The following is a 17,499-nucleotide window of genomic DNA, read 5'->3' as shown; positions in this document are numbered from 1 at the left end:
AAATTACAGCTATAATGAAAAATATAAAATCTTCTCCCAAGAAATATTCCAGTTTAAAAGTTATATAGTTATATATGTTGTAAAGTTTTTCAGGTGCTAATTTCTAAGTCCAAGAAATGTTTGCAAAAGATCTGTAACTCTTTATAAGCCTTTACATTCCCTTTGTTGAATGCCAGTAGCATAGTTTGAAAATAACTTCAGCAACTTAATATACAATTACTTAAAGAAGATTTACCACTTTTCCAATTCAAAACTATGACTGTATAAAAACATGTATACTTGAAAAAAAATTCTTCAAACCTATCTTGTTTAATAACAGATTAAATATGGAATGTAAGCTAAAAGTTCTTTTGACATTACACTATACAAAGAGCTACACTACTCAACTTTCTTCTTAATTAATAAAAACATTAGGGTATAATTCCTAAGATGGTCCCTACCAGCCTCAATACCACTTCAAACCCTTTGGAAAAATGTGCATCTCCTTGAATCCCAGTCTTAACCCTTGGTTAAGAGTGAAGAACCACACCCCATTATCAATGGATATAATCATATATCCACACTTGATAAGTTAACTTTCTAGGTTATTTTCCTCAGTCTAGTAAAGAAATATTATAAAAGGTTATCATAAAAGAGCTAATTACTTTTCACTTGATTTTCAAAAACAAATTTGATTCGCATTATTCTTATCTGATGAACAGAAATAGTTAAATGCACACATAGGCCTTAACCACTCAGTTTTTATAAGTACACACACACACAGACACACACACACACAGGCACACACAGGTGAGCAGAAGGGGGGCTGCGGGAAGGGGAAGAGTATCATACATAATCCCCTACAGGACACTTCTGAGTAGTTTGCATGATTTATAGACTTAAATGACCCATATTATTTTACTCTTCTATTTCTAACGGTAATCAGGAATTAACACCATACCCCACTATTAAAAATAAAGCTGAATGTTAGCATACTTTCAAGGCAAGAACAGATTATTATGCTTCATTAAATCCCGAGCAAAAATGTATTTTAATTAACGTTTGTTTACAAACCTGTAAAAGTTGCATAGCAACTTCATAGATACTTCGAGAAGAATCAGCGGCTTTAAACAGTATCAGATTGAGGAGCATCACCGTGTCACACTGATAATCCCTAGGGACAAATTGTACGTGTTAGGTAAAATAACGTTTAGAGGCTTTCACACCAGTTAATAAACACGATATAAAGGGAAGGCTACAGGCATGCAGCTGCTAAGCCTATGAGATGACTGCGTGTTTTTGTTTTTGTTTTTAAGGCAATTAGGTACAACAGATGCATGGGGATCATTATCCGTATTTGGTTAAATTTTGTTAGCACTTAAGGAAAGAAAGTACTGGTTCATTATTATTTCTGAGTTCAAAAGGACAGGTTTTCTTTTTTAAGGAAAGCTAAATAAAATATGAAAGACAGTAGTATCTAGAGTACCTGTTCTGGAATACATTAGCTATGGCTTTAAAGCAGCCAGCTGCCACTCTCTTGGAACCAGTGTAACAGCGATCCACAGCCCAGTACATCAGGTTGCTCTGATCCGGGTTCAGCTCCAGCAGTAATGTAACTGCTTCACAGCCCAACTGATGAACCTAAGTAAAGGTCACAAAATTGCCCAGAAGAGAGAAAGGGATATATTATTCGTCTACTCCTCTATATTTTAATTAAAATAATATAGTGCATATATTCACTGTATTGAATCACGAAACTCAAGCCTCCTTTTGTTCAACTCTTTCTCATTTTATTCAGCCAGCAGAAAAACCAACGTGGAAAAATTATGCTCGGTCTCCTGCTTTTTATATAAGACTCTTAGAAGTACAATTCTCTTCTCCAGCAGAGCCCCAGAGGTGGTTGATGAATATGAACAGTGATTAAGTGCTTTCAGGAAAGTGATTTATTAACCTCTCCAGTTATTTTTATCAAGCTTTATTCTTGTTTTTGATAACCCAGTAGAAAAATTATTCTGAGGGGAAAAAATGTTAAGTCCTATTTTAAACTGTGAAGTCTGTGTGTGTACAGAATGAGAGTAAGGAAGTCAAGAAAGAATGATTAATTGGAGAGTGGTCAAAAAAAATTCAACTAAACATAGCAAACAACGTATTTTTCCATGGAGCTCAACGTATTCCACAATTAATATTCTTTTACTGACTCAGAACTCTATTGTGATATATATACACACACTACTGTATTAATCCTATAATATAAAAGGGAAATTAAAATTATTCAAATGAGTACTAAATAAGAATTACAAATCTTGTAGTTTATGGTATCCTATTTAATTTTACATAATATATTTTTTTGCCTGTAATTCTAACCTAGCTTATGTTAAAAAGATATGTTCAGTGGGCCATACAATGACTCTAAATACTGCAATGACAATTGACTGTAGAATTTTAAGGGAACTGTCATAAGTACCTTTTTGTCCAGAGAGTCCAAAATGTTATCCAACCATTTGTACAAATATCCATCTGATGAAAGTCCTACATTATCTGCAACAGGGCCACAACATAGTACAGCAGACATAGCCTTCAAACAATAATATTAGAATTACATTTAAAACATTTAAGAGGTTAAATGTTGGTTGCTTAATGAGAAGAGGCAGGATATTTTACTCATGCTTATGTAGCCACAATATCGTTAATTTTTTTCTTTATAAAGAAAAGCAAAATAGTAACTTTTGAAATGAAGAAATTTACTATGAGTAGTATGAAAATATCGTGATACCAGATAAGACATGGAGTTTGAACAGTATTTGAGGAGAAGAGGAAAAAAAAAAAAAAAAGACCGAGAGTAAGTACTTAAGTAGGAAAAAAATAGTTATTCCTTTGAGGCAATCCTCAGTTCTTTAAGAGAACGGCTCCCAATTTTGGTAGATTCTGGAACTTTTTTGCATTGTATTTTGTACATTTAAATAAACCTACAGTATAAATGTTTGAATACAGCAGGCAAATGTATATCCTCTCAGGTACTCTGAAGAAATCCCTATCCGTTTTATAACACCAGGCACTGAGAGACAAAAAAATTTAACTCCACTCTTAACATAAGAAAAAAGAAATCAGATTTCTAGGTAAATACCTTTAGTGCACAGTACTGATGTCTGTTAATTTGCATATTTCTATCACTGTATCTGTCCAAGGGCGTAAACATGATGCTAAAAGGACCTGCCCAGTGACTGAACAGCATAAACAGACTGTGACGAAGGCTCTGTTGAGGAAAAATACTTCTTCTCTGGTGTACTGTAAATAAAAAATAGGTAGAAAACATTATTTCCATTTCTTTTTTCCTTAATACGCATGTCAACTTCGTTACTGAATATATATTATAAAAAAAGAAAGCAAAAGCTTTCATTTTAACCTACCGCCAACCTCCAGAGTAACAGAAGTTATTTATATATATGCAAATAACAGGAACAAAGTTGCAGTGCATGTCATCATGTAGTGCAGTGTTATGTGAGATGCGGCGTTATATGAAATACGGCATCTTGGCAAGCAGAATTTCACGGCAGTCACAATGCTGCCTAAAGGCTGGCACAGAGCTGAGAGTCGGGACCCTGGCTTCTCCCTGGGCTGTTGCTGGCTACATGGTAACCTTGCCGAAACATTAACATAACATACTTCTGGATCTTGGTTCATTGGTAAGAGAGGGCTTTGGACCATATAAGCTCTTTTCAGCTATAAAAGGATCATTACATGGAATCTTGATATACATAACTGACAACAGGGGAGCTGATCTACTTGTAGTAAAGTGTGAGGCCTGGAGTCCAAACCCATTCTGCTGCCCTTTGCTGCTGGTTTAGATGATTTCCAAGGATTCTTTCCACTTTAAAAATCTATTCTACAAGGTCTCTGCATCAGTTCTTGTTGAAGAAACTCAATAGTACCGTAATGAACCAATGTGGAAGTTGCAGACAAGTGTTGAGTAATGGACTAAATTACATCTTTACATCAGTGAGCTGAATTCAGATCAGAAAATTTAGAGGAAAAAAAGGCTCTTTTCCTCTATATAGCATCATTTGCCCCTAAAGTTCAAAACAGGTTTTCTGCACTTGAAATTAATGTATCTAAAGAAGTGCTTACAGGACCCTCCTATAAAATACAACCATTATCTTTCTTTAAAAGTCAAATATTTGCATATACTTTTTAAGGTAACAAAGTAACTTTAATTCTTTCATAGAAAGAAAAAGAAACATTTGTATTTACATTTTATATCAAAAGCTATAACCACATTTTTACACTTGTAAGGTATTTATGACTTTTTAAAATGCAATTGCATATAGTAATCTTCCTGCTGTCTCAACCAGTACCTGGCACGTAGTATGTGTTCAATAATAGGCACACATCTGTTAAAGGAATCATGAGTCACACTGTATCCTTATTACACTCTACTTCTGTGCCTATACCCTTCTCCCATTAGTCAAATGTATCTTGTTAATTCTATTCTCAAATACCACTTGGAGCATTATGCTCTTCGCTCACTGTATCTGGAACAAGTTTGTCCAAAGAGTTTATTCTACTGATTTCTTCAAATTTTTGTTAGTGGTCTTGACTGTCGTTGAAAACCTATGTTGGGTTGCTTTCTGATTTCTAGTCATTGATACTAATTCAAAGGTAAAACAAATTCTTGCTATCCGTGTTACCCTGACATATTTTTCATATGTTCACAAGTTGCTTGTCAACATAGATTACAAAACCTCAGGGGGAGAAAATAATACGATGGTCTCTTAATATTCATTAATAGTTCGAGGAGCTAAAAAATCGTACCTGGAACATTCTGAATGATATTCGCCACTAAGGCACTAAAATGGCATCGTATATCCTTCAGTGTGTCAGAGTCTTTTTCATTTTCTGCTTCCAGGAGTTGTCTAGTTAAATCTACATATTCCAATAAAGTGTTGTTGAGGAAATGTGTTTCACTATCAAGGCCACCGCTTGCACTGAAAATATTAAAGGAAATACATGGTAAAGAAAATGTGATTTTAAATTATAATTTAAGTCAAAATAAATTCCTAATAATCAAAATAAGAATAATATATATTAAAATTTGCATAGTCGTAGCACTGTGCAACTTATAAAAAAAATTGAATGAACAAGATTTTGGCTTACTGAAATATAAAAATACATGGTGCTTCATAATCAAGGAACTGCAAATGTAATTTACATTATTCAATTCCATATCCAACTTCAATCACCTATTGTGAGTGCTAAATGTTATTTTCTCTCCATCAAAATATACTGCTTTTTAAAATAAAGAAATAAGCAGACACATGGGTTAGGGAGGATCGGTTTAGAAGGTGGAGAGAGGAAAGACTAATTCTATATGTTTGCATAGTTGCCCCGCATATTCATATTATACCTTTAGCATAATCAATCAAATATCCATTAGGTACTTATTCTCAGCAAGATTCTAGCATAGGTATTACTGGGGATACAAAAATTTAAGAGAATTCAAGTAAGAGAGCTGGTTTTCAAATCTTCTCTTTAGACTTTGGGAGTTGCCCCAAGAATCTCTACAGTAAGATTCTCTTTGAGGCCAAGGTCCTGGGCCTGAAGCCTACTGACTGCAAGGGGATCGTTTGGTTAGAGTCACAAGTCCTGGATTCCAGTCTTATTCCATCAGTTATTCAGCACGTGACCAGTAGCTACTTCAGAGCATTTTAGTAATTTGCTTAACTTCTCCTTGTTATAATTGAAAAATACCTCTAAAATGTATGACTTTAAATATGCTTTTCATAGCTGCGAATAGTTTTTTATAAATATCCTACAGCCATGAAAATAAGAGAAAGAAGCAACAATGGTACTAGAGCATATTAAACATATCAGTCTACAACAATAAAAATATGTTGAATATATTCACTCAGAAATTTTTTCCTTTATTCCTTAAACGAATGTTTTTTAAACTCTGGGTCATGACTTCTTAGTGGCTGGGAAACCAATTTAGTAGACTATAACCTGGCCCAGAATAAACTCTGAGTACCTACTATGAATCAGGCACATAGGATCGATTGGGTGAACAAATTAAAGATCCCTGCTGTCTTGCCATTCAGAATTCATCTTTTTTTCCTTAAGCAAAAAAATAAAAAGTCCATAATAGTCCATAACGGGTAACTTTATATTGATTTCTCTTGGGGGAAAAAAAAAAGACAAATCCAAAAACAAAACATGCAACTGTGTTACTAACATTACATTAAAAGCAATCAAGGAAAAAAGGATGCAGATGTGTATTAGGTTAATTTTTTGAATCAAGTTCAGTGTCAAATTCACTTTGGCTAACTTCCACTGTTTTATTTTTGTGGAGGACAAAAAAAAAAGTGATGTTTCTCTTTTCTTATTTTCATTTGTTTTTCATTTACTATCATAGTAAATCAATGGTTTAAATTCTCTTTGATTAAAGCTATATTTTGAAAGCACTTGTCAAAAGCATTCGATGCTAAATATGAAAGGTGTTAGGCACACTGAGAAAAAATGATCAGGACAAATGGTAAAGTAACAATAAATACAACACTTGTTTGATTATTACTACTTTTTTCTTCAGGATCTTTTTTCAGTTATCCTTTTTGGAAATGGTCAGATTCCTTTTTCTTCCCTCCTTCAATGGTCAGGCAACACTATTTACCTTCCTAAGGAAATAGTTATTTCTCAACATAAAGCTGATGGAATTTTCCTCGAGGGGATGGTCTTAGTGTCAACAATAAGCTCAGGTTTTATGTTTTTTATTTGTAAAGGGTGGAAACAAGAATTATGGTTTTGGATTTCATAATTTTTCTCAGCACAATAGATTAATAGTTGATTGAAATAAATTTGCAAACCTTAAAATGTTTAGGCTTTAAACATATGATTTTTACAACTCCAGAAGAAATAGATCTTAAGAACAAGGTAAGACGTAGTTAGATCGGACACCAAAAGAAAGAAAAAAAAAAAAAAAAGGCTACTGTCCACTTGCCTAGATTACTAGATCCTCCAAAATATTAAAATCATAAGAACATTACACCCAATTTTTGCCTGAAGCAGTATGTACCAGTGGTAGAACTTCAATACATTTTTTAGCCATGGGTTAACGTACCAGATGCATCTTTGGTAAATAATGTTTATAGTGGTACAGATTTTTTGTTGTTGCAAAGGTGCTTTTCTGTATTTCCTCAGAGAAAAAACATTACGGTCCCTAGTTTTAAAAAAGTTTTAAAAATCAAAATCCAATACTGACCTGTGACTAATGACACCGGCATCTGCCAGCAGTTCAAATATTCGTACCAGTTGTACTCGTAAAATATCTCGACGCCTGCGTCGTTTCATGTTCTATTCCAAAGATAACAAAGATGTTAATTAAAAATCCTTCAAGGAAGTTGACAGAAAAGTTGCTGGTGTAACTTGGAAAGAATAGTGTGAATGTCTTAGAGCTTGGGGGCTCATTATTTTGCTTGTGCAAGGTAGATTTGGGGCACTGTGGTGGCTATTGCATCAAAAAGGTATGTGTGGATAGTTTGAAATTAACGAGCCAAATAAAATCAAATGACATTTTACACAGGAGTAACACTTATGAGGGGAGAAAATAAAAGTCTACACTTTATAGTTACTTTTAGGTCAGATTTGCTAATCTGACAACTTTAGAGGAACTGAAACAGTTAGTAAACTGTTCCCTTTGGATGGTAAAGAATTCCTAAGATACTCCCAAATAATATGACAGAAGGGCAGGGAAAATATCACACAGGGGACTGAGAAACCCCACAGATTTTCCTCATGCCATGGTTTTTCACTTAACAATTAATTCTGACACACAAAAATACAAACAAAAACAAATTTCTTTGATCATCATGGCACGAATTAATATGTTTGTCTTACTAGGGCCAAAGTACTAACGCCTAGGGTAATAGCTGTAACATCTTAACTTGATTCTGCTTCTAACAGAAACTCATATAATGGTAAGATATAATTCATCTCCTATAGCACTTTCTCCTATAGCTCGTTATGTCATTTATGATATAATTTTCATAATACAGAGCAATTAAAAATTAGTCATTCACTTTCATGTCCACAATCCAGTTTTCTGCCTTCCAAAAGCAGGCCAATTTGTGGATAACCAATTCATTAAATTTACTGTTTCTTTTAGCTCTTATGAAGTTTGCTGCAATTCATATTGAATGAAATGGTTTTTTAACCATCTTTGAGGGTTTTTGCAAAGTTTTAGTCAACCTGTTTTCACTTTGTGTCCATAGAAAGATTGTGAATCTAATGCTCTCAAAATATATCATACATTCAAGGCACATCACTGTGCACATCTATTCACCTGCTAAGATGACTTTTTACCCTGAAATTTGTAAGTACAAATATTGCTACTTAATTTTATTTCCAATTCCACTTCGCTCTAATAAATCATTTTGCACTGTCACCAACACGATCAATCTGAAACAAAAATTAATCAATTACAAAATGGAGATACTATCACTACTCCATAGGGCTGAATTACAAACGAGGAATAAAGAATTACAGATGCTGTTTTAAGGTCCCTATAAAAAGTAGCTATTGTCACCATCTCCCTCTCCTGCTAAAATTCCTCAGAGGATCTCCAACATTAATAGCAGTGACTCTCATTCAATGTTCTACATCAGATTCATATAAGGTGCTGTAAAAAATAGATTTCTGAGTTCTGTTCCAGGGATTCTCATTGAATAGGCCCAGGAATCTATAATTTTTAGCAAGCTCTCCCAGCGAATTCTCAGATTCCACTGCCATATGGGGCACTGCCACTGGTCTACTGGATAAAGCTGAAACCAAGAGCCTTTCATAAGATAGTTCCTTTTTTGCTTTCCAGCCTAACATTCAGTCACTTTCCCCATGACATAATTACAAAGAAAAATCTGCAATGTCCAAAATTTTTAAATAAAGTTTGCAAATGCCGTTCCTCTACCTAGAATGTCTTTCCCTTGCTTGTCCACTGGGAACTATGCTTCAAAAATTCACCTCAAATGTCATGCTTCACCTATAAAGCATTCTCTTACACCACAGGCAGAATCAGGGGCTTTCTTCTCTGTAGCTCATGTAACCCTTTATCTATGACTTTATTTGAGTGCAGAATAATTGTTATAATTATGGATTACATATCATCTGTCCCAAAAGACATGTGGCTTCTGAAAGTTGCTCTGAACCTGATGTGTAGATTTGGGGATCTAGACCTGGGCTTGGCAAAACACAGCCCTCAGGCCAGATCTGACCCACTGCTGCCAGTAACTATAAACAGGGTTTTATTGGACTACAGAGCAACACCCACTTGTTTAGTTGTCTAGGCAGCAAAACTGAGTAGCTGCAACAGAGACAGGATGGCCTGCAAAGATGGAAATACTATCTGGTCGTTTACAGAGAAGGTTAGCGGGCTCCAATCCAGACTCTGACCATCCTAACTTCAGGTAGAGCAATTATATATCTGTATTACAGAATGGGTTTCTGAGTAGGACCTCCTGTGGGGGGGGGGGGGGGAAGAGTTCTACACATTTTTAAAATGTTGAAAACTGCACTAGACTTATTTACTTATTTACTTCTGAACTTCTAACTTTTGTTATATTGTATAGAATAGAGAAGCCAATTTTAAGCGTTTGCCAAATAAATATTTAATGCTAGAAAACTACACAGCTTACCTCTGGCCTTCGTTCAAGTGCTTCTTTAATTATGGGATGTAATTCCTCTATTAGTTCCCTAGAAGAAAAATGATATACATTCATTTAATTAATAGCTAAATATATAATCTGACATGTAAAAATATGTAAATATTAATATAATGATGTAAACTAACAAGTGCTAACCCTAATCCTACTGTTTTAAACACAATTTTTATTGTATTTTTGTTTGTTTGTTTTGGTTTGGTTTTGGCCACACCGCGCAACTTGTGGGATCTTAGCTCCCCGATCCGGGATCAAACCCAGGCCCTAAGCAGTGAAAGCGTGGAGTCCTAACCACTGGACCCCCAGGGAATTCCCTGTTTTGTTTTGTTTTGATTGTGAAATAACATGCACTCTGTAGAACTTTTGGAAAACAGAAAAAATGGTATAGGCCACCTATTCTAATTTGTAGAGATAAATACAATCTGTTCAATCATTTTCAACCCACATACATTTTACATAGTTGAAACTCCAACATATATAAAATAGTATCCCTTTTTCTTTAATTAACACTAGCAATAACCACTTTCACATGCCATTAATTAATTCATAATGCTCTAGTACTGATAATTTTCCTAACCATTTTCAGTTATTACTATTTCATCTAACTTTTTAAATAAATACTGTCCAGTGAACATCTTTGTACATTAATCTTTGTTTTCATTTCTGATTATCTCCATAGGATTAATCCTTACAAAGGAGATTAATGGGTCAAAGGGTATGAACTTCATGAAAATAATCTTTTTGTTGTTTTGCTTATATTCTGATTTTAAATTGCAAATGTACTCGTTGTAGAAAATTGGGAAAGTACAAAAAAATAAGAAGAAAATAAAATCCATCCACGATTTCATCATGTATAGAAGCTGCTGCAGACATTTAAAGTATCTGCCTCAGAATTGTTTCTATTTATGGGGATTTGTTTTTTAAGAAATTGAGATCATTTTTGTATCTCACTTTTTCTATTAGCACGATCGTGTGTTTACTTGTCATAAAATTATCTTCCAACACTTCATTTATAATGAATGCTATCCCACACCTACAGACATATTACAATTTATTAAGCTATTCTCTGTTGTACATGTTATCTTGGAGACAAAACATTCAAACATCACCCCATATCAATGGAGGACAACCTCAAAAGAATAAAGTCAGGATCCATCAGGCAATAACAAAGCAGAAACTCAGGCAAAAATGAAGAATTTGCTTTATGACTATCAAAAACACCAAGAATAATATAAAATATGTACATAAATACTTCTTTTAAGAATAGTCATTCTCTTGAACAAGAAGGGGAAAAAAACTACAGTTTTAAGCAACAGATCAAGATTATAAACTAACAGAATCACTGTGTAAATAAACCAGGTAGGAAAATATTACGACTTTACACGGCATTTTATAATTTCTAGAACGTATTTATGTATAATATATATTTGATTCCCATAATCATTCTTTGAAGAAAATATGGTGTTATTTACTCAATCAAAATGAGGAAATAAAGGCTCAGATAAAGTAAATAACCTGTTAAATGTTAAATGGCTAATTAGCTGGTAAAAGTCAGGACTGATATGCAACTATCCTGATAATAAGTACTCTACCTCACCTTCTCTCCAAGGAGCCACATTTGCTATTTTAGGGCGTAGAGAAAACATGCAAAGATAATTACCTAAAAGCTCCTGGGTTGGTCCTGCCAAGACCTAGAACAAGGGATTCTGTGATTTCCATGCTCTCAGAGCGCATCATTGGAACTATGTGCTTAAACAAAGATGAAGGGGATGGGATGCCAATAATCTGGAAAAAAAATATTATATTTATCGCAGCCACTAATGATAGTACATCCAACTAAATAATTTGACATTTCAACAGTATTTGGTCAAGGACAATGGATAGGTGACATTTTAGAATGAAAGTCGTTTCAAAATTCACTTGTGGTGTACATAATCTAAAAAAGTTAAATGATTTATCCAGTGGCTCGCTACAAGTTCGTTAATGGAAGTGGGGTTTGCAGGTCTCTTAATTCCTTACAGACACTCATCATCATATAATGGGCTGTTTATCCATCAGCCTATTTCTCTCGATCTGTAAAAATGAGTAAAAAAATTACTTCTAGAAGAGTCATCAGTGTTAAAGTTAGACACCCAGGTGTTAAGTTTTGTCAATTTCCTCCAACTACCTGATAATATTTTGTGTCATATCATGAAGACTATGTCACTATTCTTATCAAGTTATTTGTACCCCTACACAATCCAGGGAAATTCTAAAAGAAAAACTTTACGCATTATTGATTCCAACTAAGAACCCATAAAAATAGTAATAGGATTTCTTGAACTATTTTCAGTATTAGTCCAAGTAACTAATGCACTTTTCAACCAAGTTATTTTATTGTCCTGAAAAAGAAAGTTTAAAACATTATTTTTATGCTTCCATTTGGATTCAGTGGCAGGTGCAGAAAACTTACTTTAGAATCAATGCTGTAGCCACTATCAGGGGTGGACGCCAGCGTCTCAGGAGGAGAGCACCTCACGGAACCCGCAGATGTTGAAGATGCCGTGGAAGTCGCCGCACTGCAGCAAAGAAGCAGGTAGTTTCTCCACAGGCCCATGTATGAGTCACTGCTCGTGGTAGTATTTACTTTCTTAGCATTGATGGGGCTACTGAAAAAAAGAAGAAGAAAAACAGGAAGACATAAATAATACATGTTTTGAAAAGTTTTTTTTTTTTAAACTAAAGCTAAATTTCTATCAATTTAGGGGAGATGGTTAGCATACAGTTTTTATTACTACCACTGAATCTTGGTGGAATAAGATATAATGAATAAAATATTAGACTGAAAAACAAAACACATTATAGGATCATTTTAACCTAATCTATTATTTCTGTGAGTACAGCTAGTATTTTATCAGGTCACATTTTATAACTTGTTATACATGCTCCACGTAGGGAAAAAAAGTGAAAACAAAATGAAAATCACCTTTAATCCTATGCCAAAATAAGCACTGTAAGTCTTCTACATATCTTCAACTCATATACATTAAAATAAAGGCATAAATACATCTATTTCATTTAATAAAAATTGAATATTGTTTCATTTGTTTTGTACATGCTTTTTTATACTTAACATATATATTTAAACATCTTCCATGTAAATTAATATACTTCCATGACATCATTTTTGATGACCCATATATCATAGAGATTATCATGATTGATACAGCCACACTTTCACTGTCAGATATTTTAGCTAATAGTAATTTTTCCCTATTATACACAACACTATACATTTGGAGATATGCTTAATTATAATAAATGTTTTATTATTTTCTTGAGTAAATTCCTGAAAATGGAATTGCAGAGTCAAAGAATATCTACATTTCTTTTTAACATCTTTATTGGAGTATAACTGCTTTACAATGGTATGTTAGTTTCTGCTTTATAACAAAGTGAATCAGTTATACGTATACTTATATCCCCATATCTCTTCCCTCTTGCATCTCCCTCCCTCCCACCCTCCTTATCCCACCCCTCCAGGTGGTCACAAAGCACCGAGCTGATCTCCCTGTGCTATGCAGCTGCTTCCCACGAGCTATCGGTTTTACATTTGGTAGTGTATATATGTCCATGCCACTCTCTCACTTTGTCCCAGCTTACCCTTCCCCCTCCCCTAGAATATCTACATTTTTAAGGCTTCTATCAAATTTCTGTTTTGAGAGATTAGACCAATAAGATATTCTGGAACAATTCCATAAATCTTTCCAAATACCAAAAATTCTGTTGGGATTAAGGACTGAGAGCAAAACAAAGACAGGGAAAATACTAAGTTTTATTCCTCACCTTCAATAGATTTATAATCTATTGATAAATAATGCGTATCGTTTCACTGCTTCGTCGTTTCTCAGTATCTTAAAAATGTTCTGAGCACTGTGACAGCAGTGAAAAAAAAAACAAAAACAAAAACCTGCTAAAAAAAAATGAAAATCACTGCCATCATGTGTGCTAGGGGAGATATATAATAGAGAAATAAAACAATGTCAGATGGCACTAAGTTTGATGAAGAAAAATAGAGCAGAAAGGGGATACAGGGAATGGTGGTAGGAGAGGCGCTTATAATTTAAAATATGGTAATTAAAGGACACTAAATAAGTTCATAAATGTTATTACACAAGGTGGCATGTGTCAATCTTCTTTAAAAAACCAGCATCCAATACACAATACCTGAGAATCTACATAGATATATAATTAACATGTATGTGTATATATATATATATAAACAGTAAAAACAAAAACAAAAAATATATGTGTGTGTGTATATATATGTTTTTATATATATATGTATATATAGATACACACAAATGCAAAAGAAGAAATAATTACTCTGGGTTGGAGATATAAGAGAAGGCTTTAAAAATAAGGTGGAATTTGCGATGCGTCAGATATGGGCAGGGCATAAAGAAAACAAAAGGCATTCTAGGTTCATGTGAACAAAAACTCACGGAATAGACACTGCAGACCACATTCAGTGAACTCTGAGAGGTTTATTTTGGCTCCAACATAAAGTACATGGATAGCACTGATAGAAAGTAAGGGAGAAAGTACAGACTGGAGGAGCCAGGTTTGTGCAGGCTTTTTTTTTTTTTTTTTTTGCGGTACGCGGGGCCTCTCACTGTTGTGGCCTCTCCCGTTGCGGAGCACAGGCTCCGGACGCGCAGGCTCAGCTGCCATGACTCACGGGCCCAGCCGCTCCGCGGTATGTGGGATCTTCCCAGACCGGGGCACGAACCTGTGTCCCCTGCACCGGCAGGCGGACTCTCAACCACTGCGCCACCAGGGAAGCCCTGTGCAGGCTTTAATATGAGCTGAAGGTGTTAAGTTTATCCAGGTGTTGGGTTTATATGGTCAAGTTATATGACAGGAGGACTCATGCCGTGCAATCTGATCAATGGCATATTGGATAAGGTGAAATCAGGAACCCAAACTCAAATAAATTCTCTTTAAAATTTAAGAGCAAGACTAACCTGCAGTTATAAAGCCTTGGTCAACTCTCCATCACAACACCAGTTACTCCAACTCTTTACCATTATCCTCAGAACTAAAACCAATGTCATTATCGCGAATCCCTAACAGTGGACGGCCTTCCTTACAGTGTTGTCAGGAAAAGTAAGGTCACTGAACTCGGTTTCCCTTCACTTCTCACCCTTTATCTACAAACTTATCTATACTCGCAACCATGTTCATCTTCGGAGGATTTCCTCATTAATTCTTTCATTCACCGGACACAAACTACATACCAAGCAGTGTGTTATTAAGTAAATGAACGATTACAAATTGGTGAGACCAAATTATACGAAAAGAATGAAAGGATGATGAGACTGGATCCTTTACAACTTTCATCTCCCTTCTTCACATACCAGTATGTTATGGCATGTTATTTATGGGATTTCCAATTTGTAGAACTTTTCAAATGCATACCTTATGAAGGCTGACAGTCTATACATTTTAAAACTTGCACTAGAAAAACAACTTACTTTATATCAACTTGTGGGGATAACAACTGAAGTCTTGTGTATGCAAACATCCAAGCATAGCTCACAGCTGTAGGGCAGTGTTTTGGAAGGTTTTCTTGCTTTAAAAAACTGGAGAGACTTATAATCCATGGATCTTGGCCTTGGGTCACATGTGCAAATATCCATATGTGCGATGGACTAATCACATCAAACTGGTGGCTAATAGGAGAAGAGTTCCATTCTGCTAATGTCTGTAAATCTACTGAGCTAGGGCAATACAGCAAAGTAGTCTATGCAGAGAAAAAAAAACAAAACCAATTGATTATTGTATATTTCAACAACTTTCAAAGTTTTGCCATATAAATTGCTTTTAACTATAAGTGGCCTATTGTTAGTTTCTAGAACAGAGGTTCTTAAACAGGGGTAATATGAGCAGAGAATTCCTGAAACTGCATATAAGCTGTTTTGTGCACATGTGTACATGCAATTTTCTGGAGAGAGATTCCATAGTTTGTGTTAGTCTCAAAAAAGATCCATAAACCAAAAAGTTTAAGAACCACTACTTATGTAATTCATGTATGAATATGCAGCTTTCACGGGCATACTGAAGCTGCTAGAGAACTCAAAAATGAACCATTAACTTTCATGCTGATGTGCCCTATATATGCATAAGTGGAACAGACGGGGAAATGGGCTCCTCTCCAGAGGTACATATTCTCAAATATTTGCTCAATAATATTCAAAGCTCTTATACTGAAGAGATAAAGACTTACCTTAAGAGCAAATTACTTATGATTCAAACAACAACAATGACAACAAAACAACAACAAAAACCGGAGTCTTAAACTGAACAGAGGCCCAATTCACTCGATCATTCAACAGATATTCATGAAGTACCTGCTCCGAGTCAGGCACTGTTTTAGGCACTAGAGACAGCCATCCATTTCTCAATTCATGGTTAATAATCTAAAACAGAATGCTTTAAATTGTACAGACTTATAACCATCTCTTAGGTTTACAAAATTTATTAATATCTCCCTTGGTTACATATAACTCGTGAGGTATGAGAGCCAAGTGTTATGTGGAAAGCACAGAAACCTCTTGTCCAGGTATTCCAAAACGGGAAGAAAATAATTTCAAGTAGTACATCAGTTTTGAAATCTTGATATATGACCTTTTCTTCCCCCAAGCCAAACTAAGAAAGTTGGCATCGGCTTTCTTATGTATGTGTTGACAAAGTGTTTTTCTTCATCTTAATGAGTCAAATTACATATGACTCAGGCATAAAATACTATATATTTACTCTATGCACTTAAATTTACGTGGCAAAGCAAACAAATACAGTTACTGAAGGTGTAGAGCGCAATTTTTTGCTTCGAATTTCAACAAAAATTTTCTCCATAGCCTTTTAACCAGCATATATAGGTCAAGAGTATCATATACCGTAATAAATAGCAAACAGTAGTCGACAGCAGCTTCAGATTTAAGAGGAATTTTTTAGATTGGAATGGTTGGAATTTTACAAAGATGAAATATTTTTATTTCTGTGGGAAGAGTACTGACCATAGCATAAACTAGTGCCACTTTGTGTGTGTGTATGCCACTTTTTTAGAAGTATTTTTAATTTTTAAAGCCCTTTACCATTTTCAAAAATACTTTCTAATGCATGACACCTGTAAAAGAAACTCATGTATATACGTATGTCTTAAGTTCCAACACACGATTGAATAGCACAAAATCATTAAAGTTACCTGATCGGCCCCAGTGAGATGGATGAAGCTCTCAAGAATGGATGGGCTCAGCCTGTCCATCACATCTATGGCTAATTCGTCATCACCCTATAAAAAAGACATCACATGTCTAAAAAAGTTTAGGAATGTTTCAGAAAAGCCGTCAAACCTAGGTAAACATCAAAACTCACTTTAGCCCTATTTGTTACAAATGGAATCGAGGGCAGGTGGGTGAGCTTAGACCCTGTCAAAAGGATCTTGTTATAAAGTAAATTATCCCTGTCGGTAAAAACAGAAATGGAATAAGGATGGACAAAAGGAGTTTTTAAGTACTTTCATTAGGTAGCTGGATGAGATGTCTAAATCTTACCTTAGGTATTTCCAAAAGTGCAAATAAAGCCCGTATTTCTCTAAGGACACTGACAGCTAATCTCCTAGTGGCAGGTCGACTGCTACAGAGAGTGACAAGTGCAAACCCTTCAACCACATGGAATACATTGGAACACGGGCTCCTTTCCAGAGGAGGGGGATGAGAAGCTCCATTAACCATACCATGCTTGAAAAATAAACAGAAGTTAAAAAATATATGTATGTATA

At 34.8% G+C, this 17,499-nt stretch overlaps 1 protein-coding gene across 7 annotated transcripts in view; it reads right to left on the bottom strand.

Annotated features, from left to right (window-relative positions):
• Positions 1–17,499, bottom strand: part of FRYL (FRY like transcription coactivator) — a 244,767-nt gene that overhangs the window by 66,133 nt on the left and 161,135 nt on the right. For all 7 annotated transcript variants that reach the window (XM_029235869.1, XM_029235868.1, XM_029235870.1 and 4 more), the window contains 12 exons: positions 17,273–17,458; positions 16,924–17,010; positions 15,194–15,462; positions 12,130–12,325; positions 11,338–11,462; positions 9,654–9,711; positions 7,229–7,320; positions 4,789–4,961; positions 3,104–3,264; positions 2,444–2,554; positions 1,466–1,620; positions 1,054–1,153 (listed from right to left, as the gene is read on the bottom strand). In XM_029235869.1, the coding sequence (XP_029091702.1) occupies positions 1,054–1,153; positions 1,466–1,620; positions 2,444–2,554; positions 3,104–3,264; positions 4,789–4,961; positions 7,229–7,320; positions 9,654–9,711; positions 11,338–11,462; positions 12,130–12,325; positions 15,194–15,462; positions 16,924–17,010; positions 17,273–17,458 (1,713 nt within the window). The remainder of the gene's footprint in view (positions 1–1,053; positions 1,154–1,465; positions 1,621–2,443; positions 2,555–3,103; positions 3,265–4,788; positions 4,962–7,228; positions 7,321–9,653; positions 9,712–11,337; positions 11,463–12,129; positions 12,326–15,193; positions 15,463–16,923; positions 17,011–17,272; positions 17,459–17,499) is intronic.

This window comes from Monodon monoceros, unplaced genomic scaffold (assembly GCF_005190385.1).
Source record: "Monodon monoceros isolate NGI ecotype Baffin Bay Population unplaced genomic scaffold, NGI_Narwhal_1 Super_Scaffold_20, whole genome shotgun sequence".
Taxonomy (NCBI): Eukaryota; Metazoa; Chordata; class Mammalia; order Artiodactyla; family Monodontidae; genus Monodon; species Monodon monoceros.
Note: the sequence above shows the minus strand (reverse complement) of the source record. Positions and strands in the feature narration are given on the sequence as shown.